This window comes from Amblyomma maculatum, chromosome 1 (genome assembly GCF_055883805.1).
Source record: "Amblyomma maculatum isolate TAMU_Amacu chromosome 1, ASM5588380v1, whole genome shotgun sequence".
Classification (NCBI taxonomy): domain Eukaryota; kingdom Metazoa; phylum Arthropoda; class Arachnida; order Ixodida; family Ixodidae; genus Amblyomma; species Amblyomma maculatum.
Window position 1 is genome coordinate 311,570,208 of NC_139344.1, and position 24,707 is coordinate 311,594,914.

At 46.3% G+C, this 24,707-nt stretch overlaps 2 protein-coding genes and 1 long non-coding RNA gene across 6 annotated transcripts in view; 1 reads left to right on the top strand and 2 right to left on the bottom strand.

Moving 5' to 3' along the window:
* The window catches only part of LOC146207092 (ferry endosomal RAB5 effector complex subunit 4-like), a 50,118-nt gene extending 44,977 nt beyond the window's left edge, over nucleotides 1-5,141 (bottom strand). Inside the window, exon 1 of one of the 2 annotated variants that reach the window (XM_084598618.1) lies at nucleotides 4,853-5,141. In XM_084598618.1, the coding sequence (XP_084454744.1) occupies nucleotides 4,853-4,933 (81 nt within the window). In that variant the 5' untranslated portion in view covers nucleotides 4,934-5,141. The remainder of the gene's footprint in view (nucleotides 1-4,852) is intronic. The other variant, XM_084598538.1, reaches the window with a different exon arrangement.
* Nucleotides 5,142-5,478: 337 nt separating this feature from the next.
* On the top strand, nucleotides 5,479-9,938 carry LOC146207093 (uncharacterized). Its single transcript, XR_014706162.1, has 3 exons — nucleotides 5,479-5,631; nucleotides 5,715-5,888; nucleotides 5,988-9,938. It is a non-coding gene; the product is annotated as an uncharacterized LOC146207093 (long non-coding RNA).
* A 6,268-nt stretch (nucleotides 9,939-16,206) lies between these two features.
* Nucleotides 16,207-24,707, bottom strand: part of LOC146207094 (citramalyl-CoA lyase, mitochondrial-like) — a 28,150-nt gene continuing 19,649 nt past the window's right edge. For 2 of the 3 annotated variants that reach the window (XM_084598821.1, XM_084598902.1), the window contains exons 4-7: nucleotides 22,052-22,229; nucleotides 20,824-20,937; nucleotides 16,457-16,635; nucleotides 16,207-16,395 (exon numbers count right to left, since the gene is read on the bottom strand). In XM_084598821.1, the coding sequence (XP_084454947.1) occupies nucleotides 16,282-16,395; nucleotides 16,457-16,635; nucleotides 20,824-20,937; nucleotides 22,052-22,229 (585 nt within the window). In that variant the 3' untranslated portion in view covers nucleotides 16,207-16,281. The remainder of the gene's footprint in view (nucleotides 16,396-16,456; nucleotides 16,636-20,823; nucleotides 20,938-22,051; nucleotides 22,230-24,707) is intronic. The other variant, XM_084598985.1, reaches the window with a different exon arrangement.

Sequence of the window (24,707 nt, forward strand, 5' to 3'; positions counted from 1 at the left end):
TACATAGCATTCATTGATTACGAAAAAGCATTTGACTCAGTAGAAACCTCGGCGGTGATGCAGGCATTGCGAAATCAGGGGGTAGACGAGCCATACGTGAAAGTGCTGGAAGATATATATAGTGGCTGCACAGCAACCATAGTTCTGCATAAAGAAAGTAACAAAATTCCCATAAAGAAAGGTGTTAGGCAAGGAGACACAATCTCCCCAGTACTATTCACAGCTTGCTTAGAGGAAGTATTCAGAGACTTGGAATGGGAGTAGTTAGGGATAAGGGTAGATGGAGAATACCTCAGTAATCTGCGATTTGCTGATGACATTGCCTTGCTAAGCAACTCGGGGGATGAACTGCAATAAATGATTAATGACCTAGACAGGAAAAGTAGAAAGGTAGGCTTGAAAATCAATATGCAGAAGACTAAGGTAATATTCAACAGCCTCGGGAAGGAACAGTTTACATTAGGTAGAGAAGTACTGGAAGTAGTAGGCGATTATGTCTGCTTAGGACAGGTAGTAACCGCAGATCCGGACTAAGAAAAGGAAATAACAAGAAGAATAAGATTGGGATGGAGCGCATTTGGCAAGCACTCGCAGATTATGACTAGCAGCTTACCGGTATCGCTCAAGAGGAAAGTATACAACAGCTGCATCTTACCTGTACTCACCTATGGGGCTGAAACGTGGAGGCTAACCAAGAGGGTTCTACTTAAGTTGAGGACAACCCAGAGGGCTATGGAACGAAAAATGGTAGGGGTAACATTAAAGGGCCTGTCACACTAGCGCAACACTGCGCCGATTTGGTCTGCCAACAGAGCGTCTTCCTGATGTCTGCGTCTATGTCACACTGCGCCGACGAAAACAGTCGGCCGACTGTCGGTGTCGGCGCCGCGTCGCTCGCAAGACGGTTGTCGGTCGATAGTCGCCCAACTCCTATGTCACACTAGCGAGACAACGTGTGAAACCTCCCCACCGACTAGGCCCTCCCATTCTCAGTCTCTTCTCGTGTCGCTGTACAATTTGTTTTCTTAATCCTTTATTTTTTTCTGCCATGCGAGATTCTCCTTTCTACACCTACTCTCATTTTTATTTTACTTGGTTTATTCTCATAAAATTAAGGGACGCTTTTTTTTAATTCTATTTCATAAATTCAACCATACCAAAACAAGCGCCTCGCCAGTCATTATTATGGGCCAAGACTGAATACTGCCCAATATTTTACGGTTGTGGTTGCCGGATCAGAAAGGCAGTGTTCGAAAAATAAAAGCTGTCCACGGCGAATAAGAGACTGTATTAAAAGCAGAAAAAAAAGAAGAAAAAATCTCTACCTGTGGGATCGAACTTACGACCTCCTGTACGACAGCTAGCTGCGCTATCCACTGCACCACAAAAGTTAGGCCTAACCAGTGCTTTCAGAAGTTGAATATGGTTTTAGCTGATATACTGTCTTGCTATGTGAAAGTCGCGAAGGCAGTAGTAGCGTTTACCGCTTAACTGACTGCCCAGCTTGCTGAGAGTAAACTGCAGATAGTTTGAATAATGCCGTGTAGTGCGTAAAACCTTAGGCGTATTTCACAGGGCCGGCCGCGGGACCACAGCTGCTGTTGGTTCTGTTGTAAAGTTTAAACGCAAGTTCTGCGATTTTTTGCGCACACAATTCTTGAAACATATTGAATTATGGAACAAACATTTATTACGTGATGCGTGACGTAGCGTGAAATTGGCTTGCGAAGTAGCGACGCAGCGGCTAGACGTTATGACTAAACACAACGATCGAAGTGTGCAGGAGGATCGCAGGATGGCATCTCTGCTGGCTTCAGGAAAATAATCGCTTCTTTTCATCATAATTCTTTGTCACGTACTATGTTCATTTTGCACTATTCTGTGCAGTTCGAAAACACGGAAAGATTGCTCACGGTCCCGACCCGCACCGCAAATCTATGCGCCCCGAATTCACTCGCCTCGAAAAGAAAACGCTGCCGTTCCACGTGCATTCGGCGGCCCCGAGTATACTGTGGCGGCTCACACTCGCGGTTTGGTCAAGGATTAGGCTTTGATTCTACTTTTTTAAGTATATTAGTGCTGAAAGATATTCGCCGTCGACGTGGTGTACAGAGTCGGCTTTGCGTTTCGAGAAAGTTTTTGCTCAGCGGCCGATCTCGGGAAGACTCGGTCACCGACAGTCGGCAGACTGGTTTTGTCGGTGTCCCCGGCCTCAAAACTTGTCACACTGGGAAGACATTTGGTTTTCGGTCGTGTTGGCGTCGTCTGTCTAGTGCTACAGCTTGGTCGGCCACAGACACAGTCGGCCGACGAGTTGGCCGACCGTCGGTGTCGTCGGGTCTGCGTCGTGTCGTGCTAGTGTGACAGGCCCTTAAGAGATAGAAAGCGTGCTGAGTGGGTCAGAGAAATAACTCAAGTTACCGACATTCTAGTGGAAATTAAGAAGAAGAAATGGGCATGGGCAGGACATGTAGTGCGAAGAGAGGATAACCGATGGTCGCTTAGGGTAACAAACTGGATTCCAAGAGAAGGAAAGCGTAGCAGGGGGCGGCAGAAAGTTAGGTGGGCGGATGAGATTAAGAAGTTCGCGGGGGTGAAGTGGATGCAGCTAGCACAGAACCGGGCTAAGTGGAGAAATATGGGAGAGGCCTTCGCCCTGCAGTGGGTATAGTCAGGCTGATGATGATGACCTTGCATTGTGTATTTACATGTATGCGTCTTAATGTTTCCTCTGCTGGTCTGTTTGAATAATAACCATTGTTTCAGTATCCTGCAGTTATGCTTATTTGTTACTCTGGTTTCTACAGATGCCATACATGAAAAGCTGAGTGTACTTTTTGAAATCCTAGGATTCATCCGCAAATGAGTGCCGGGTTCGTTAGAGCAAGATGGCGGCAAGAAAAACATGAATCCCGATTCCATGCTCCACACAAACCTATTGGATAAATAAAAGTTTTCTCCAGAATCCTTTTGCTTGCTTCTTTCACTAAATGTCTGATCACTTCTGGAGAACAAGTCATATATTAATATGCTTGCTGCTGGCAAGTGAAAACACATGACATCAAAATACTGCAGTCTTCCTTAAACGTTTGAGTGATGACAATAAATTACACGGTAGACAGCAAAAACCTCACTACTTTGAAAACAAGGTGAGGCCGCAAACTGCATGCAGTAATTTTCAACTGGTGTTTTAAACGCAAAACCAATGGTTTGCCACACGTAGTGCCGGAGGGTAGCCAGAATATGCCAATAAGTGTAAAACCCCTGTTAACCCATACTGGACCGCGATGACCATATGGGGACATTGTAGCAGACCATCAGCCCTTCATTGGCATAAATCTTGGGCGATGCTTGAGAAAAGTAGTGTTTTTTCTCAAATGCCAAGCTGGGACCCATATTTCTGCCAATTTTTGCCACTTAAGTCCCTTATTGATGTGCTGCTTGGGGAATCGTACATGAAAACATACAAAAATAGAGCTCAAGAACAAATCATAATCAGGTTATCGAGCACTGCAGCATTCAAAGTAATATTTTCAGGCATTCTTTCTTCCTCCAAGTAAATGATGGTTTGGTGTATGGGGTTTAATGTCCCAAAGCGACTCAGGCTACAAGAGAAGCCATAGTGGAGGGCTCTGGAAATTCCTACCATCTGCGGTTCTTTATTGTGCGTAGATATCACACAGCACATGGGCACGTTGCTTTTCACCTTTATCGAAAAGCAGCCACCAGGTCCAGGATTCGACCCTGCATCATTGCGTACAGCAGTCAAACGCCCTAAACCACTGTGCCATTGCAGCAGGGCCGCAAGTAAATGAAATGTGGAACATATTGTCAATGTGTGTAGTGGAACAAAATGACCAGTATGGATTCAAATGAACTCTAGATGACCATTTCTGTTTGTGTTTAATGCATTCAGTATTTGTCAATATTTTTTTTATTATTGCATGATTTTCTTTTGAGGACTTTCGCAAGAGGGTTGGCAGTATCGAGAAGGAAGCTAACAGACACCAAAGCCAAGGAATGCAAGGGACAATGTTTCTATTTGACCGCTGTGAAATAGTATTCAACGAGAACAGTGATTAACAATGCACAATCAAGCAGAAATGAACATTCCCCCATGACCTGTCAGTTTTCTTCATGGGTACGTCGTATCAACGAGACCCTAAATTTCCCTACCTTTGTCTGCATAACTGTAAATAAGGTTACGCACAATCTACAAAAAAAAAAAAAAAAATCGTGCTTATCAGCCGTGACATCTACATAGTTAATTTCGGCCGTACCCACCATGGTGGTCGACCGCGCGGCCTTGAATCCCATTGAGCGTGACTGGAGCTACGCTGAGCTGCGCTATCGATTTTTCCTCGCATCCGCAACGCACATTCGGCACAGTTACTTGTAACTTTAAACGATGGCGACTCGTTCATCGCGCTTTGAAGAAACCAAGCAGTAATGTCGTGAGGAGCAGAAGCGATAAGCAGTCATTACAAGCGCACAACTCGAATGCTGGCATATTTGACATACGAAACAGGGACGCGACATGTAAAACGTCGACCCGGCCAGTTGACTGTACTGAGACGAGGGAGTGTGAAAACAAAAACAGTAAAAAACACCAAACAACGTGCTTATTTTTTTTTTCTTTTGCATTTGCTAAGCGCTTTATGTGAACTGAAACGCTTCAGCAGCGCCCACTGATAACACCGATTCGTATGCAATATACTTGTATGCAGGAACTGCTCCGCTGCTAAAGTGTTCACTTTAACGCTGCTTCAGCGTGTAGAAAACTGTCAATAGTAGAAGACGTGAGGCAGTTTACAAGGTTCAAAGCGGGCAGATGGCAATTCTCAATACTCACGTCATTTTCGATGAACACCTTCGACTGTTTGCCGTCTTTTAACTCCTTGAACGCCGCCTTCATAGCCTTCTTGGACTGCATGACTAGTTCAGTCACGTCCAAGACGCCTCATCAACCTACGGACTCCAATTTTCCGAGGCGACAATAGCAAGTATCGTCGTGAAACCCCACATTAGAACTTTTCCAGCGTGCGTACACCGTTCACGCCAAATGAGAGGGGAGGAATGTATACATAGACCAACCACGACCAACACCGATCTGTGACGTAAGCGCGATGCGATGGCGCTTCTGTCACCAGGCAGGTATGAGGTACATATGAGGTTTTGAGGGGTATTTGGAAAGGAATTATGGTGCCCGGACTTACTTTCGGAAATGCGGTTTTGTGCCTAAAACCAGAGGTACAGCTGCAACGGAAAAAGAATGACACAAGTTAATCATGACCGGAGCGAAAAAATCGCGACACGCGGCGCTACGGTTGCCGAGTGCGCCGATAGAAGCGTTAACCGGACGTGACGTAGTGAAAAACTAGGTTTGCTTGTTTTTTTTTTCGTCCCTAGACGCTCTAGGGAATCGCTAGGTGCCCCCCGCTCTGGCAACGCGCGCGATTCCGGCATTCGGTTCGTGGATCTCGCTGCTGCATGGCACCGGCGCGTGCGGTCACCGAGGTGCTCGACGATGGCGGGGTGGCGCGTTTACGTGAATGCGCTTTCGGCACGCCGATCCGTGCTTTACGTTGGGCGGAATGACACGACCTGCGGGAGATCGCGAGCACCGTCAAGGTAAGTATAAATTGCGCAAAATTGTCTCGCATTTTCCTTATTTATAAGTGCTGTGTCGCTTGTCTCTCCCCACGTGCTTCCAGGACCTCGTGCAGCAGCAGCTCGTGGCATGGACGCTCCTCGTGTTCAAAAAAAAAAAAAAAAATCGCCACAGCTATGGAGACCTCCACGAAAACATCCGCCGTCGGCAACTAACCGCTGCCTGACTGCTATGCTGAGGCGCACGTCTGCCGTGCGCATTCTCAACCCTGAGTGAGGTACAAGAACGCAGATTTCTTTGTCGAAAGTTTTGTATTATGTTGCGCATTCATCAAATCGCTATGTTCATAATGCAACTTTTTTCTACTCTTTTACAGCACCGTTTCCCGTATGCTGCGAAGAGGCCGAGGATTTTCTTTGTACGCAGCAGCCCATGTCAGGGATCGTGGCATCGATCAGCTCTCCAAGATCATCGCCGCAACCCTCGTAAATGTCTACAGTGGAAGCATCGCTACAGCATCCAGGGCAGCATATAACCAGGCACTGTGTACGTGTGTACGACGTATACAGTGCACCACTGTTGACGGTGCACGGCAAAGGGCCACGAACGAGTGCAGGGCGTTGTGTTCGCCACGCCGTCACGTCGCTGCGCATCCAAACGGCCCTTTTCAGGGCCGCCCCAATGTTTCCTGGCAGACCGCAGACCTGCACATCCCGTACTCTCCCCTCTCTACGTTGCACGTGGCTTCGTATCAATCGCCGCGGCCACCAAAATAACTTGTGCGCTAGACCTCTTTACCAGGCTATACGTAAATACACGCATGCATAATCGTGTCAAATTTGATTTAATGAAGTGCTACAGTGCTTATTACCTGCTTCCCTCACGCATTCTTCCGAGTCTTCGTGCAGCAGCTAGCTGCAGAACACGTGGCAAGCGTCACTCTGCTGCCGCGACGTACGCTAAGCCCATACAACAGGGTTAACAGCTAGAGTATTCTCAGTGTGGTGCGGCTTTGTTCAGCGATGTTAATGGAAGTATCGACATTTTATATAACAACTGCATAATCGTCTTGAGTATTGCTTCATAAAGTACTGTACTGCTTAATTCTCACTTACCTCGTGCATTCCACAGCTGCTGCAGCTAGCACGTGGCCAGCGTCGTTCACTCAACCTGCAATGGAGTTTGCTGAGACATGTGGCGCCACCTGGCGGCCGACGGGAGCTAATACTGAGTCGGCGCAGAAGCTGACGCCGTATATGTTGCGGCCGCTGTGTTCCTTCTGCGTTCGCGTTTTGTTATCCCAGTGAGTGTGATTTACTCATTTAGTGACTTCAGTGATCTCGTGCGATGCTTCGACTACTACGGATGTGAACAAGAATAAAAATAAGCGCGAGGGCGGCGAGAAAGACTACCACAATCACGAAGGAGACCTAAGCGTACCGCTTGCTGGGAGAATGATGAGAGGAGATATTGGCTGCGAGAGAGTAATGTAACTGAAATTTGTTTTGTTATGGGGCCATTGGCGTACAGACGCCAAGAAGCTAAAATAAGACGATTGCCCGTGAGCGGAGGAAACGGTATAAACTTCTGACTCGGGGAGTCGCACGCTGCATGGTTGGGGCACACTACTCAGTACGCGCTGCAAAATTTGGCGTGTACTGGTATATGCTGTGCAAGATCGAGTGGCATACGTCCAGAAAATCAACAAAGCCGTGCAGCCGCTGCATCGTATTCCAGCCGCATTTCAACGGAGGCGAAATAAAAAAAAAAAAAATGTTCGTGGATCTGTGAACCGGATTTCTAATGCGGTGTCTATTCGGAACCACAAAGCCAAAATATCTTCAAAACTTCCAATTACAGATTTCAATAAGCATATTTAGCTCTAAATTAGTTCTTAAGGTGCTGAAAAAGTTGAAGTGGCGGAGTGTAGAGGCCCGTGATACTGTGTACGCTGAGAATGGAACTTCGTTCTATTGTTCCGCGCCAAATATTTCTTTCACCGACTGCTCAAGCTACTCAAGAGTCTCTTGTCTCAGACGATAGAATATTTCATCATTAGTAACAACAGTAAAAAATTCTAACTCATAACGACCTCCGTTACGAAAGCTTTCCCCAAGCTTGAGGTACGGAGATACAAAATGCATGCCAGTTATTGTTGTTGTTAAGGGCTTTATTTTTCCAACGGTGTAGGAGGCCCCCTACTCCCCGCCCCCGGCACGCACAGTTTTCGTTGATGACGCACGCTACAACCGCACAGTGCTTGCAATCGCCACGACATCCGTAGCGGGTACCGCACCATGCCTCCTGTAACTTCCGCGGCACTGTCGAAAGGTGCACCACGAACAAAAGTGTTCGTCATGGTATTAAACTTTAAAGCAATACCGCGAGGAAATTATTATGCTGCTGTAATCAAACAGCAAGAACAAAAAAAGAAGAAACGGCGATCAATCTCTTCTCAGGTTCTCTCTGCACTTTCAATGTTTGGGTATGAGGTGTGAACGCAATAGGTGAATGAAAAGCTACGTTTACAACATTTTTCATTCATTTAATTATTTCTTAATTCATCATCACATATCCGACTAATGCCCTGAGAGAATAAATTTCGTTAAAAAAAATTCCGTCTACTCACGCGACATTCAAAGCTGTGCGCGCGGGTGTTCCGTCGCGAGCGGCGCGCACTTCGCGGTGACGTCGACACCGTTCACGTTTTAAACATGAGCATTCTCGAACAGGCGGTGTCCTTTCGTCAGTATTGGTTTTCGGAAGTAGCTCTCAAGACATTCGATTGCCTTAAAACTGCAGAAAATGAGAGCCGAGATGCTTCTAGCCGTACAACGCGAACGCAACCCGACCGCGCCAGCCTACTCAGATTACTCGGCGCCGCCGTTGGCGGCGCTGAACGCTGCGCTTCACTAGCGCCGCCTGGCCACTGCAGGTTGCCTTATCTTTGTATTAACTCTATGCCTATAGGCCTCGCGATAGGCTACAATATACACCGCGGTTTTGTGCCGCTGTGTATTTTTTTATATAAATGCATCACATTTCGAAGGTTATAGTCGCCATCCAAAGATCACGGGAAAAGGCAGAAGTGTACGCACCTGGATTCGATGCTGTGTACACGCGTTTTTTTTTTTTCTTTTTTTACGAAAGCATTCTACGCGCTAGGCGTCCTAGACAAGGTTCAAGTGCAGTGTGCCTTTGTATAGTAACATGGAGGAAGTTTTTTTCTTCCTCCATGTATAGTAACCATGTATGGGGCGAGCGGTTGCCATGTTTTCAGTTCACTTTTGTTGGCTGTTTCTTAAATAAAAATTTCATTGGTCTCTGTGTCTGTCACTGTGTCTAAAGAGCTGCTCTAGCCGAACCACGTACGTAGAGATGGATTGCACCGCGGCAGTATGGGTTTGTTTTTTGAGGCGGGAGAAACCAGAGGTTGGAGTTTTGAGTGTGTTGAGTAACACAACACACACTATCAGTGTGTTGTGTTACCTTGCTAACAAGTTTCCTTATATCTTCTTTGCATGTTTTATTGTATGTAGTTGTATCCCCCCTACAATAATGCCTCATGGGTGCTGTAGGTACTTACAATAAAACAATACAAAAGAACGGATGCTGCTGCAACATTACATTTTGTTTTTGAGGCCAAATCAAAATCGGAAATGACCATTTCCAACTTGGATATTGGCCCCCAGTCAACAATTTGGAGTCCAATTCAATGGCAACACTTCAGCTCTGTGCCAACATTTCGTACAATTAAGGGAGTCGAAATTATGGAAATGGCATGCATTTGTGAACACCAAACATGCTTCACATCCAATTAACATGTCATGCAATGCTAATATAAAAGCTCAATATTCTATCAGGGAACTCTATGAAATCTGCTAGAGCATGGAGCACGCGTTCGTAGAGATATTTTTTTTTAATTACCAGCACTCGCAAAGGTATTGGAAATAATTGAATCAAGTCCCATTCAAGGAATCAGATGAACAGTAACAAAAACAAATCATCCTTTATATATTTTGTTTAGTACCTCAATGAAGAGGATTAGGCAGACTTTTGCTGAATTTGTACATAAATGACTTAATTCATATTGACAACAGTGTTCAGCTAATCATGTATGCTGATAATAGTGTGTTTATTACTGGCTTTGATCTCAATGAGACTGTTTTATATTGAAATTATTTACTTGAAAAATCGTTTGCCTGGTCCAATTTCATGAAGAAATAAACACAGAAAAACTATTTTGTTTTGAGTCTGAAATAAGAAAATGATGTAAGAGATGGCTACCGATCTATAATAAAAATATTGACCTTGTAGAAACTCGCATAAGTCTTAGTGTGAATTTTTTTTCATTTGAGATAGGAAATTCATATAAACAACTGCAAATAAAAAAAAAAAAAGATTTCTTCAATGAGTGAGCTTTACCTTGATGTGGCTACCCCGCCATGGTGACTACTGAACTGGAATACCCGGATTTGAAGGCGAAACACAGAATCCATCAGTGTGCTGTGCAATGTCAGCGCACATTAAGATCCGCAGGTAGTCGAAATTATTCCACAGCCCCCGACTAGAGCACTTCTGTTTCACTCATTCTCTACTGCTTCCTTCACGGCGCAGCAGGTGTTCTGCGTTACTGCGCCCTTAATAAGCACAGTTATTATATTTAAAACACAAAACACCCACTTTTCATGAAGAGGTTTCGCAAAATGTGTCATATAATATTTGGTGTCTTATATACATACGAAATACCACACTATGGTATTGTTTGGTCGTGTATTCCTGAAGAACAACTGCATAAAATAGGCACCCAAGGAGGATTTTCAGTTCGTAAAGTGTAAGATTTTATCATTTGCTTCATCTGTCTTCTATTCATATTGATATGTGGCACTCAGTGAGCAAAGCAGCTCACTTTCGAGGGAGCGCTCTCAATCCCAGCACGCGCTCCTGAAGCGCGATCAGAAGAGTAGGCCAAAATCCCGTAGCAGACAACGCGGTTGTCTCCACCCTAGGAGAGGGCGCACGCACTGAGGCCCTCCATTTCAGACCTGCGTGCTGAAAAGTCTGCGAAACAGGTGAAGAACTTGACAACACGAACAAACAATCCGTGTTCGAGGCTCTCGACGCTTCCGTCTGTAGAGAAAATAAGACAAGAAAGCGAAGATGGAAAGCTGGAGCTTGTATCATTATTTAGCGTACAATATCGTCTGCAGGAACACGAAAAGTACTCAGAATGCGCTCCGAGTTTGACTGAATGTGGCCGCCGGCCCAGGAGCTTTACTAGTGGGCTAGGCTTCTGGGCTGCACAAGGAAAATCGAACGCTGGACAGCTGTCAGCAAGTAGTTCCGGACAGTCCAGGACTGATAATCGAATATACCCACTGGAACGTAACCTTCCCGGACACAATTCTTCCATTCTTTGTGCACGATGATCCATTCATGTGGCAACCTCTCCGCTTTGCTGAAGAAGCATGCCGTCTTGCTCGTTTGCTAACCATCGCCTCCCAAGACCGTGCAAAGGTCCAATATGATGCAAACTCTGAAAATTGGTTTGGCTTTGGACGCCATTATGACGCCGTGGATTGTATCAAAAGTTTTTGTGGCAATGCACCGGACCCTTTATGCTTTATATCGGTTCAGTGACGTAACCTATGTTATCGCTAAAGGGATATCGACGAATCGCTGCTCGCGGAAGACGAAGCTGGCTCAAGTGGCACGACTGAGACGCTGCAATACTAGATTTTGTGGCACGGCGCAGCGTAATTGGCCTAACAGTTGTCCCCGGGCAGCTGAAGCTTGTCCTTGAGCAAGCACTGTGCAACAGGAAGAGAAGAACGAGGTGCAAGCACGTGGACTGGGACTGGGACGAGCCTGCCTCTGACTGTGCCTTGCATTCATGCATTCACCACCTACGTTGTAAATAATAAACCCACCCCCATAACAATATTATATTCGTGTAAATAAGATAATTTTGTCTATAATAGTGTCATTCCTATCGATGTACCTAATAACAGTAGTATAAAATGGAGAATTTGTTGTGTTTACTATTATTCACCAAACACAGTGAAAAGGAAATGTGGCTGCTAACACACAATTTCTTTAAAAAAATAATGTTTAAACTTATGGTTTTTTTGTAGGCTGCCGAGTAATAGGAAAGCCTCCGTCCATAATTTTTAATAATGTATGCTTGTTTTTTGCAGTGTTATTCCCACCCCTCATGTAATTTCCCAGGAGGGACCTTTGAGGAATAACAAAAACGAATAAAAATAAAATAAGTAGGTGCCCTGCACATTGAACAGTAAATGTACATAACAGCACATTATATTTAGGAGCTGGATTTTCCGGTTTAAAACAACAGAAAGTGGATGTTTGGTTTTAACCACAATAGGTCAGTATTTCTGGTATAACTTGCTGGCTGTTAATCATGAGTTACACTCAGTCAAAGTTGACTCAGCTAGAACAGGGAAACTATGGCATTGTTGGATAAGCAATACACTTGCAAAACATTGCTCCACTTATTTGCATGCCTGATTGGGAAGCAACGCCTGCAGGCTAACCACTAAACCACGGTTTGCTCACTAGTTGCAGCTTAGTCGGCCATAGACAGCGCTGCAGTAGGATATTCTTGCAAGCCAGTACCACAAAAAGAAAAAAAGGCAAAGAAATGAATGCAACAGATATAGCTGATAAGAAACTGTGCGTGGGTGCCACAAAAAAGTACCTCATTCTGGCTACTGCAATGACTGAGCTCCAATGTTGCCACCAACTCGTAGATGCCTTGCCCGCTCGCTGAACACAGTCCAACGATAACATGTCACGACCAGTTCTTAGCAGCGAACTTGTACTTGTGTTTTGCCTGCCTCATTTATCTGCACCACCTCTTCAATGCTACAGACATTCCTCATACAAGCACAGCACTAATATTTGTATGTTAATTACTAGCAAATTAACTGTTCTTGCTGAGAAAACCACCACACTAAGCCACTTGTGACCATATAGGACTGACCCAATAATCGCTGAATCCTTCATCCACCCTTAACAAGTGATCCTGTTGTCAAAAACGGTGGTTCCTCCCAACTCTTCCCCTAAGGGCCAAAATTTGTCTCAAGTAGACACCAAAACCGTTATCCAAGTTATATATATATAAAAATAAAGGCGGAAAGTCTAATCAGGGACCATGGACCACGGTCTGCTTACACCATTGCAGCAAAAGAATACACCAGAGCTTTGAAGGAAGCAAAATTTAACTTCTTTAACACCGTCCTCTTATCGTTACTTAAAACAAACCCAAAGCGCTTTTGGAATGTCGTGAAAAGCCACGATAATCAATCTATTACCCTCACTAACAAATCAGGTGATGTAATACCAAGCAGTCATTGTGCTTCTGTACTTAACCTTGCTTTCACCCATTCATTTAGCTCCGCATCCTCTAGCAGCTTTCCCCCATTCAATTCCCCTAATTTATTTCCAATGGACCCATTCGTATTTGATTCATCTGGTATACACTTGATTATTAACAATCTAAAAAGATTTTCTTCGTGCGGCATTGATGGCATTACGACCAAATTCTTGCAGGGCACTGCAGAATATAGTTCCATTATCCTAAACATAATTTTCACGAACTCCCTTAACAATAGCTCTTTACCGAAGGACTGGAAAACAGGCAAGGTGATTCCTCTTCACAAGTCCGGTGACAAACATAACCCTTACAACTATAGACCATTTCATTGACATCAGTTCCTTGTAAAATCTTTGAACACGTCATTTTCTCACATCTCGCTAACTTTCTGGAATCAAATAATTTTTTTCATAGCAGTCAGCATGGGTTCCGAAAGTCCTTTTCTTGCGAAACTCAATTATTAACATTCTGTAATGATCTTAATACATTTCTGGACACTGGCTTTATTGCCGACCGTATATTTCTGGATTTTTCGAAAGCATTTGACAGAATTAACCACCACCTACTCTTATTAAAACTCGGCAAACTAAACATTGATCCTTTGGTTTTAAACTGGATTCAAGAGTTGCTAACTGCATGCAGTATGTTACCACTAATGACAGTGACTTTTCTGATGTGCCAGTCGGTTCAGGGGTACCTCAATGATCCATTTTAGCACCGTTGCTTTTCCTAATTTACATCAATGACCTTCCTAATCAAATCTCAAGTTCCATCTGTTTATTTGCTGACGATTGTGTCATATACCGCAAGATCGAAAGCAGTAACGATACAATAACACTCCAGCATAATCTGAATAACATTGTAAACTAGTGCGCGATTTGGCTAATGGAACTAAACACTTCAAAATGTAAAACAATGAGAATCTCTCGAAATCAGTCAACTTGCTCCACTTACGTACTTAATAATACTCCACTTGACCAGGTTGTTTCATACAAATATCTTGGCGTGCATATCAGTAACAATCTCACATGAAATCAACACATTGAATACATTACATCGAAAGCTAACCGCATTCTTGGCTATCTCAAACGTAACTTTTCCCTAGCCCCAGCACCTCTAAAAAAACAACTGTACATCACAAATGTCAGGCCTATCCTCGAATATGCGTGTTCAATATGGGACCCAGGATATGCCACTTTAATAAAAATCCTTGAAAGCGTACAAAATCGTTCTGTCCGTTTTATTCTTAACAATTATAATCGTACTGCTAGCATTACTAATATGAAGATTGCACTTAACCTTCCCCTTCTTTCTTCCCATAGAAAACTCTCACGTCTTTCCCTTTTTCACAAAATCTACTATCATAACCAGATACTTAGGTCACAGTTCATTACACCAGCGTCTTATATCTCTCCACGTGTGAATCATCGTTTCAAAGTTCATGTACCTTCGCAGCGCACAGTCGCCTACTCATATTCATTCCTGCCAAGGACTTGTCACGAGTGGAACCACCTGCTTGCGTCTTTAGTTGCTATCACCGACACCGATCATTTTCGCAAAGCACTAACAAATATTTCAGAAACTGAGTTTATTCCTATATAAAACTGTTTTTTTTGTTAGGTTTTGTTCCTTACTTCCTTTTCTTTCGCGTACCATAAGCTATCTGTTTTTGTTTATCTATTTTGTTCAGTTGCCATATTACTCATTTTTCTCCATTTTGCCTATGTAATTATGTTCTTCACCTTGTTTGTATTTCATGTATATAATGATGTACAAAAGCCCCTCCCCTCTATAACGCTTCTTGTAAGCCCTGAGGGTACAAATAAATAAATAAATAAATAAATAAATAAATAAATAAATAAATAAGAGTTTTGAAAGAAAAAAATGTTAGAGGGTTTCCAAGGGCTTTCAAGGCCCTGACATAGTAATTTCAAGGACTTCAAGTAATATTTTGTTTTGTCCCTTGGACAGAAAATGATGCCTTTAACAGCATAATCCCTGATGTTCATTGAAAAGAAAAAACAAAAGAAGGTATACATTGCCTTGAAACACACTGATAATTAGAACAGAGTCCTTTCATACTTTGTCACCCCTTCTCCAGTATCACAAAAGTGCAGAGAATTCTGGCTAGAAGCCTAACATCATGTGAAAGCGGGGTTGCACAAAAACTTTCTGTGGCTAAGGGCCTGGTGTGTCGAAGTTTCAGCTGAACATGTTGCACCATCTCAGATCTGCCACGTCAGTAGCGCAGATTTAACTGTGGCCTCTGTGATCAGCTCTGGTTCAACGAATCACTTTATCACGGAGGTCGTGGGTTTAACGCTACTTGCGGCGCCAACTGGGAGCAGCCCCGTCAAGCGGGAGATGGTTAACTCCCGCTTAACGGGCGAACCAAATCATTAGCTGCTCAGTGATTAAGACATTTGGCAACTGAACCAAAGTACATGGGTTCGAATTCACTCCAATGGTTTTCGTGTGAAAGCACTACAAGAGGGCATGGCAGTCAATGTATGATCCATTTTCTTTCTGTTGACTGGCGAACATATTTCTGCACCTTCTTCGTAACTGCAAATTTAATTACTCCACCACCTTTTTCACATCATTACACACAATTCTCTGAGATAAGTGGGAACTTTCTTTGATGTTTTCGATGGAGATTTGGCAATTATAACTAAATACTCTTTCAACACTAGCCTGCCTACACCTTAAAATAAACGTAACTTTGACTACTCCCCATAAGCTTGAGATTGAGCAGCGAACGGTGGCGGCAGAAGTGCTCACAGCAATCTGAGAACACGCACGGTCGCCGCCACGGAGGAAGGGAGCTGGTTACGACGGACAATGCCGACGACACGAAACGCAGTAACAGGAGCCAAAGAGCTGCGCTCTAAAATGACTTTGTAATATGCTATCACAGCTAATGTGCCTCCTTAGCACACTGCATTCAGCAAGCGGTAGAATCAGTTGAGAAGCATGTGCACAACTGCGTGAAACGTGCACTTTGTTGCAAATTTATCCGACAGGCATGCTTACCTGCCATGCAAGCCTATTGCCACTTCACAAAAGAAATAACCTTCTCAAGGTGCATCTGGTGGTCAAGTGCAACTTGGGCACATTTGTGACTCCAAAATGCTGCCTGGGTAACTCACAAAGATTCTGCCTTCTTGCTGAAGTAGCAATGAATACTTTCAGGCTCAGAAAGTTTCAAAAATCTGCCTTTAATAGTGACGAGCTAATGAATGAGTTGCGGCCCAGAAGGCACAAAAGCCAGCATTTATTGGTCGGAGGTTGCTTGCTTGCCCTGAATGACCTCGTCTGCTTCCACCACGTTGAGTGCTTGCCGCACGCTGGGCATGTCGATCATGCTGCCTTCAAAGACGAATGCACCCTGCATGAGACAACAATACTGCTGGCCACACTGCTTGGCATGCAGCAGTTGTGTGACTGACCTTTCCTTGCTCCTGATGCCGGTGGAACTCGTGCACCAAGCGGTGTGCCCTCTCCAGCTGCGCAGGGTTCGGAGCAAAGGCCTCCTGGGTGGGGCCCACCTGTGATGGGTGGATCACCTGCTTCCCTGTGAAGCCCATGGCTGCCCCCTCGGCACAATGGCGCCTCAGCACCTCCTCATCTGCACATCAATGGCTGCTCAATTACTTGGTGAGGCTGCTACCTCATCTAATCTGCTGCCGACACTGCGATAGCATAGACAAAATGCAAGCCTGTCTCACTGCAGAGAACAAGCCCATGCACACACATACAAACACACACACAAAAACTGCCTGCATAAGCTTTCTGGGCAGTCTAACCACCGTATTCACAAACACGCCTTCACTCGAACTTCTACTCCAAGCGGCCCTCGAGGCCTGTTTTTCGGTTCAGAAAGCAACCTCTACTAGAATCGCTCCTCCAGCGTGCGGAGTACCTCGATAAATGGCAAGGTACTCTGTGACTGCTTGCCGAAGTGGTCGTCGTTCGAGCAGTGAAACTTGAAGGTTCTTCAGTGTGCGATTGAATCGATTTGCCCATTCGCTTGGGGATACTATACCGACGAATGCGAAAGACGGATGCCTCTGCTTTGCAGGAAGGTGATGAATTCGTGCAATGTGAACTGAGGTCCATTATCACAGGCTATCTCTTCTGGATAGCCTTCATGGGCAAAAACATTTATTAAAAGTCTTTTAGGGTGTTCGTAGACATTTCGCTGCAAAAGTGTACTTCTGGCCATTTAGAATGGTAGTCAACAAGCGTTAGGGCAAATCTGTTGTTGTATGCTGCATGCGCCAAAGGTTCAACAATGTCTAGGCCAAGCTTCTGCCACGGTTGCTCAGGCCATTTAACAGGTTGCAACGGTGCTGGTGATGTTTTCGGAGATTTATCTGCCTCCAGGCAGATGTGGCAGTTTTTTATTGCTATTTCCACTTGCTGGTCCATTCGTGGCCACCAGAACCGCTCACGCAGTTGTGCCTTTGTACGCATGATACCCGGATGTGTCTCGTGCGCGGTGCTGATGATTTGAGCCGTGAGGGAGGATGCGGCGTGTGCGTGCAGTTATGGGTTTAAGGGTTGTTCTGCCGCAGCTTTGCAGGTTTTTACTTTTATTCTGCTAGCTTGTCTGCAACAACGCGTCGAAGTTCAGGGGGGCGCGCCGTTGCCTCTCCAATGACTAGATCGCTGCTTTCACTTTTTCTCGCCACACCTTTGCTTACAGCTAGCAGCAGCAAAGGAGGTTTTTCCATCAATCTCTGTCATCTTGATTTCACAACGTGCCATTTTTCTCCGTTGTGCTGGTCACCGAAAGTGCGCCCTCCGTGCGGGACGTTCGACTGTGGGCTAGAGCAATGACTTCTGATTATGAATACGATCCGAGCTCGGATTCGGACTCTCAAGTATCGAACAGTTTTTTCCTCATATTATCCTCATTTATCTACAGTCCAGCTCACTTATAACAGCCGCAGATATAACGAACGCTTGCTTAGTACGAACGAGGGCAGTGCTACCGTCAAAATATATATTGGGGCAATGGCACAGTGTCTCACATAGAACAAACTGTTGTGGCCTCAACACTCGGTTAGAGCGAACGCGAAGCTGTCGGGCCCCCGTAGTTGACTGAGCCGGCGGTGTTTGGCGCGGTTTCGCTCGACTGCGAACCCGCGGCAGGCGAATTTCGCGCACTTTGTGTTCCCCTGACACGACGCGAACACAGAGCGCACAAAGCGTCCCCCGGCGCTCCTTTGCAAGTAAAATAAAGTAAAAAAAGAAAACGAAAAAGCGTGCGTGCGCGGTGACGAAAGAGAAAGTGACGCCGCCCGCGTCGCTGTGATGCATCCACGTGATCTGCGTCGGCCAATCCGGAAAGTCAGGCGCCTGCTCTACCGGCTCAAACCGGTTCTCCATTTGTTGCTCCGTTGCCAGCCCGTGCTGAGGGCATTGCGCCGTCGATTCTCTCTGTGCGATGGCACTGCGTTCCCATCGTTGCCGCATCCGTGCCTTTCCCAGATCGGGGAGTTGAAGGCTGCCTCAACGCGCGAGCCCAAGGGCTTGACTTGCGCCTGATGCGATGGAGGACTGTACGCCAGCCTCTTCAGGTTCTAAAAGGAAAGCTGTCGACATCGCAACGAAGATGGCCATTGTTAATGAACTTGCTCAAGGTGCAAAAAACTGCGAACTGGTTAAGAAGTACGGACTGTCAAAATCGACCATTTCAACCATTGCTAAGGGCAAGGAAAAAATTCTTGGTGCTACCGTGAATGCCGACCCGACGACTAGAAAGCGCCTTCGGAAGGCGACCTACGCGGACGTTGAGGACGCACTGCTGAAGTGGTTCGCTAACGCCCGGTCTCGCAACGTTCCGATCAGTGGACCGCTGATGCTCTCCAAGGCTAAAGACTTTGCCTTCCTTTTGGACTTTTCCGATTTCAGCCCAGGCAATGGATGGCTCCACCGGTTTAAGGCTCGCCACGGAATTGTTTTCAAGGCGGTTGTCGGCGAGGCCGCGTCTGTGAACAACGAGGACGTCGACGCGTGGCTTTCCGACAACCTCCCAACAATCACGAGCTATGCTCCACGGGACGTTTACAATGCCGACGAGACTGTGTTGTTTTATCAGATGTTGCCATCTAAAACGCATGCCTTGAAAGGCGACAAGTGCGCAGGAGGGAAAAACAGCAAGTTGCGCATAACCGTTCTTCTGTGTGTCAATATGGACGGCAGTGACCGGCGGCTGCCTTTTGTCATTGGCAAGTCACGTAAGCCGCGATGCTTTGGAAGCTATGTGCCCGTACGCTACAGGAACAATACAAACGCCTGGATGAGTTGTGACTTATTTGCCGAGTGGCTTGTCGAGTTCGACCGCGACATGGCACGAAAAAACAGGAAGGTCCTGCTCGTGCTGAATAACTATGCGGTGCACCATGTGCAGCCTTCCTTGAGTGCGGTGACAGTGCTCTTCTTGCTTCCCAACGCAACCTGCAAAATTCAGCCGCTGGATATGGGCATCATTCATGCGTTCAAGGTGTGCTACCGGCGGCGCGTCATGCAAAGCTTGTTGATCGCGATTGATGCTGCCATGCCAGTTCGCATCAGCTTGCTTGCCGCCGTGGAGATGTTGAAAGCGGGGTGGATGGAACTCACCGCGGAGTGCATAGCAAATTGCTTCCGCAAGGCGGGTTTTATAGGCCCAGGCACCGAGGACGCCATAGATCACCCACCGGAAGGCCGGTCGCACGAGGACTTGTGGCAACGCGTCGTTGACACGCAGCTGGCCAAACCTGACATTGTCTGGCACGATTTCGTTTCTGCTGATGACGACGCCGACATTGCGGAGCCATGCACTGACGAAGCTATTGTGCATGAAGTGTGAGCCCTTCCTGATTGCCCAGAGACCGACGAGGACGAGGATGCTGCTCTACCGCCGGTTGCTGTGAACGCTTCAACCGCAATCGGTTACATCGCGCCGCTTAAGGAACTTGTGTGCAGCAGAGGCCTTGGCGATGAACATATTACCGCGCTGGAAAAATTAGAAACGGCAGTGATGTGATCAGCTTTAAAGAAGCAGACATGCATCACGGACTTTTTTCAAAAATAAAGTTAAAAATAAAGTTAACTTTCGTCTCGCTTGCTCTTTTTGCCCGTATTATAGGTGGTCCACTTACTACAAACTTTGGATACAACGAACAAATGCCGCGTGACGATCAAGTTCGTTATAAGTGGGCTGGACTGTAATTTATAGTCGTGCTGATGATGATGATGTTAATTAACAACACCTGCAGAAGACCGAAATGTTGCATTTTCGTTGACTATGTTATTTGTATAGCAATAATAATAAAAAATAAATCGCAATGCTCGTTCCCTGAAACCAAGTCGACACTGGTTGTGAGTCACGGCCAGAAACACCAGACAGCGAAAGGGTTAAGGGAATGATCCCTGCTCGTCGTTCCTTCTGCAAACCGGGACTAAAAAGGAGCTGTGCATATCCATAGATGCTAATCTACACTTTTATGCAGTGGAAGTCTCAATTCTAGATGCCTTTGTACCTCATTCAGCAGTTAATTTTTTAATTTTAGGCAGTTTGAATCCTACGTTCTCCCAGAAGTTTTTTTCCGGCATTTTTTATAAACATATCAACGAGATTTTACTGTGATTGGTACCCTAAAGCTTTGTCTTATCCCGTAAAATAAGTTTTTCATTTGTGAACATCTACGTCCTCATCATCACCCTTCATGCCCAACGCCAATCAGAAAAAGAAAGGGAAAGAACCTTTACATGGTTTGGAAGCCAGCTGCATGTGCTGTGCGCCCGGCTGAAAATGCTCACGCACTTTTCAAGTCGATGGTGACCATATCGATAGCTTGGATGCCAAAGGCTTTGGCCAGCACCACCAGCTGCTGACGTGCCATGAGCACCTCTGTGGCATCTGGAGTGCGCCGAGCACCTGCACAAGGTTGCACATTGGGAGAAAATGTGTGCCACCGGGCAATTGATCCTGCATTCAAACGATTTAAACGATGGCAGATTCTTACATTTGGTGTGCTCTGGAAGCCATCTACCAATGAATGAGTCTTTCGCACCCTGCACCTTACTGCTTTGTGCTTACGGACACAGGGGGCGATACTGCGTGCACCATTATCTGCTATGCTGCATGGGTCGCCTATCATACCTTTCAAGGGCTTTCTTCCATGCAGAGCTGTCTAGTTTAAAGGACTGCCTTTGCAAGCAACTGTAATGCATTTGGCAGCATGTCAATTCGCAAGGACATCCAACAGACTGAGCACAAAGCCACTGTTGTGATGGTATTGCCAACTTTGCTTCCCCGTTTGGTCGAGAGGTTGATGAGCAGGGTGCATGCGATGTCATGAGACCAAGTGATCTCAACGGGACTTTTTCAACTAATGCAGGATACTTTCTTGGAATATGATTCTAATGCCATCACATTAAGGTGTCTCCACACATAATTTGCACCTCAGCCTACAATCCAACGTTCCTTAGCTTACTCAGTGTGCTTAGATTATTTCACTGCTTAACTTACTTCATACTGCACACGCAGTTATCCTCTTAATGCAAAATCATTTCATTCACTGTTTTCACATAACATATAAATATCTCTTTTGGGCGGTGTTCCGTTAAGATCAACTTCTGATACGACCAACAATTTTTTCCGGTCTCTTCAAGTTTGTTTTCAAAGGGGCCTCCTGTATTTCAAATGCTTACAGCAGGAGCATGTTTGAATATGCCCAGTGCAGTAAAAAAAAAGCAAAATCTGGGAATCTCCATCAACACCTGCCAGCCTGGAGTGTAAAAAGGAAGCACTGCACAGTTCCTCGTTACCTATAACGGCAATATATAAAACCTGCTCTGTGCACACCTTTACTCGACACAGTAAGGGTGTGTCTGTTGTTGCACCCGTCAGTGACCTTTCTTCAAACTGCAAGAGCTGACATTATTAACCCCCACAGCAACATCTTGTAATTTTTGGTAGCATGCGATGCACCAGTGAAAATGAAAGAGCTTGATGAGCCCAAAAGAATAACATGGCAAGCGGGACACACCAATGCTGGCTATGAAGTCATCCGAGCCAAACAGCAGGCCCGCCAGCTGGAGTGGTGGGCCCATGGAATGCTCCAGCAGCTGGCGGCAGTTGAGCAGACCCAGTGCGGTCTCAATGCATACAATGAGCTCGAGGCAGTGCTGCCTTCCGCCCAGGGCACGCTGCACCTGCTCCTTCACCTGCACCATGCTCAAGAATTTACATATCAACCAATCAAAAATAATCACAGCGCTCAATGTAGAGGTTCAACTACCCTTCAACCAAGTTTCACGAGCTTCCGTGCTTATACAGTAAGTGCGGACAGCGTAGGTTCTTGGATAGTGTAAGCTTGAAACCCTGCAAGCTCATCTGATGCTACGAGCAGTTGCGATATAGACAGCCTGGCTCTCTTCAATGATAACAAAGCGGGCAGCATTTATCAGAGGTCCGCCAAACGGCCGCCTTCCGTGTAGGCTGCCAGGCCTGGTCATGGGATGCACAAGGCCAGAAGCGCTGCTGGGGTAGTTCAAGCTCTGGAAAAAAGCAAGCCAGGGTCGGCGGTGGTGAGTGCAGTACCTCGGCGCAAGAGAGGACTGGAGGATTGGGAGGTGGCTGCCTAGGGCTGCATTGCTTGCTGTAGCTCATCACGTATAATGCTGGAAATGGTAGCAGGAGGCGCCTCGAGGAGCTCAGTGTGAAGGTGTTGCAATTCCGCCCGAATAATTTGGCACACAAGCTCCCAGAGTACATGACCATAACTCTCTGGTGGCAGGCGAGGACAACTGACGCCTAAGAGTTGGAGCGCGCAGTCATACTGGATAGCTCATTGCTGCAGTGCCTTTTCCATGGCAGTAGCTTCACGGACAAATTCATCCACAGTGGTCGGGCGGCTACGAATGAAACCAGCAAACAGCTGCTTCTTACACTCTGAATTAAAAAGCGCACCTTTTAGCCCGTGTTCGGTTCAGCGCAAGCGCACCAAAAAAGTCGGGTCATATTGTTACGGGGCGGCAAGCCGATGATGAAAGGAGACAGAACATGACCGATGGCGATGGTAGATGACGTTTAATAAATGACTGCGGACCTAGCGCGAGCGTGCCTACCCACGCCATTGTCCGCTTCTTCTTCTTCGCCCATAACACTACCCGGGGCTCAAGAATGGACAAAGAAGAAGTCAAAGTTGATCAGATTTGTGACATGACGGTGATCTTGTGCGGACCGGTGAAGAAAGAGCGAAGAAAGAAGAGAAAGAAGAAGCGCTGTGTGTGTCCTCTCGTTCTCAGTCCCTCGTCTTGTGTGCGCTACAGCTTGGAAGTATGAACAAACAAGCCCAAATTTCGACGTTATTGAAGAGAAAGAAGGTAACGGCTTGCCACCATGATGACCAATGAAGCCTGGCCCAGGAAGCTTTCGTTGAACCGGTCGCCAGGGTTTGATGGCTGGGTCCTAGGTATGCATCAAACAGCACAGGCAGAGGCAATGTCTTAACGTGTAGTGTTGTATCGGGTCGGTGGGTTCGTCTGGTCGGCGTTTCGGGTCGGTCGGATCCTTCAGTCAGGTCTTTCATGCGCTGTATCTTGTGATATGTCCTTGCGCAAGTTCGTGGCGTCTCAGGTCGGTGGGATCTTAAAGTTGGGTTGCTTGTGTTTCTTTGTGTCTTTTGGTCAGGGCGGCGGACTGGGCGGGGGTGGAGAATGGCGATGTGGCGTCGGGTCCAGCAGGCTGGGGAACAGCCAGGTGATGCGTCGTCCCAGGAACCCGTTGCCGACGGTGCAAGATGACACAGGGCGCCGAAGCTCCGGGCCAGGATGACGAGTGATGATGATGTACCCCGCACCTCCAACCAAATGTTACGGGGCGGCAAGCCAATGATGAAAGGAGACAGAACATGACCGAAGGCGATGGTAGATGACGTTTAATGAACGACTGCGGACCTAGCGCGAGCGCGCCTGCCCACGTCATTGTCCGCTTCTTCTTCGCCCGTAACAATATCTTCAACAAATGCTTTCATTGAGATTCGACACTGGAGAGCCTGTAACTCTTGCTTTCTGCTCGGGGCTTCCAAAACCATGAATAAGCTGACTATGAAACTCCTGCCAAGACGTGAGGGTCAACTAATGATTCTCGAACCATGTCTTGGCAGAGTCCTCAAAAGCGAAGTAGATGTTCTGCAACTTATGGTGTCGTTCCAGTCGTTGTAGGCGGTGACGCAGTCGTAGTGGTAGAGCCAATCTTGAAAATCCTCGAAAGGGTCGTTATGAAAAGACCTTGGCATGCGTGGCGAATGATGATGGAGGGCGGCTTGTAACGCCCGGTAGGCCGTAAGTTTGAGTGGCCGTTGTGATGAGCATTCTAATGTCAGTTGGGGGGGCTCAGCTGCGCAGCCAATTCGAGTGGAAGGCTTTGCAGTAAGGCTTTGCGGCCACCAGCACACTTTGGTCGTCTTTCCACAAGAGAGCAAGAGCCGAAACAATTCCCATAATACATGTAGCAATATAAAGCCTTGCTTTAACTAACCAAGCTGTACCAATGTGCCTGCGTGGCCTAGCAGTCGCACTCGCAGGTTGCTTCTTCTTCCAGCTCAAGTAAGCAACTCGAGCTGGCAGCTCCTCTCAACATTCTGATATGTGGTCTTGTTCCACTGAAAAATCAAAGCACGGTCATGTCAGCTGCCAGCT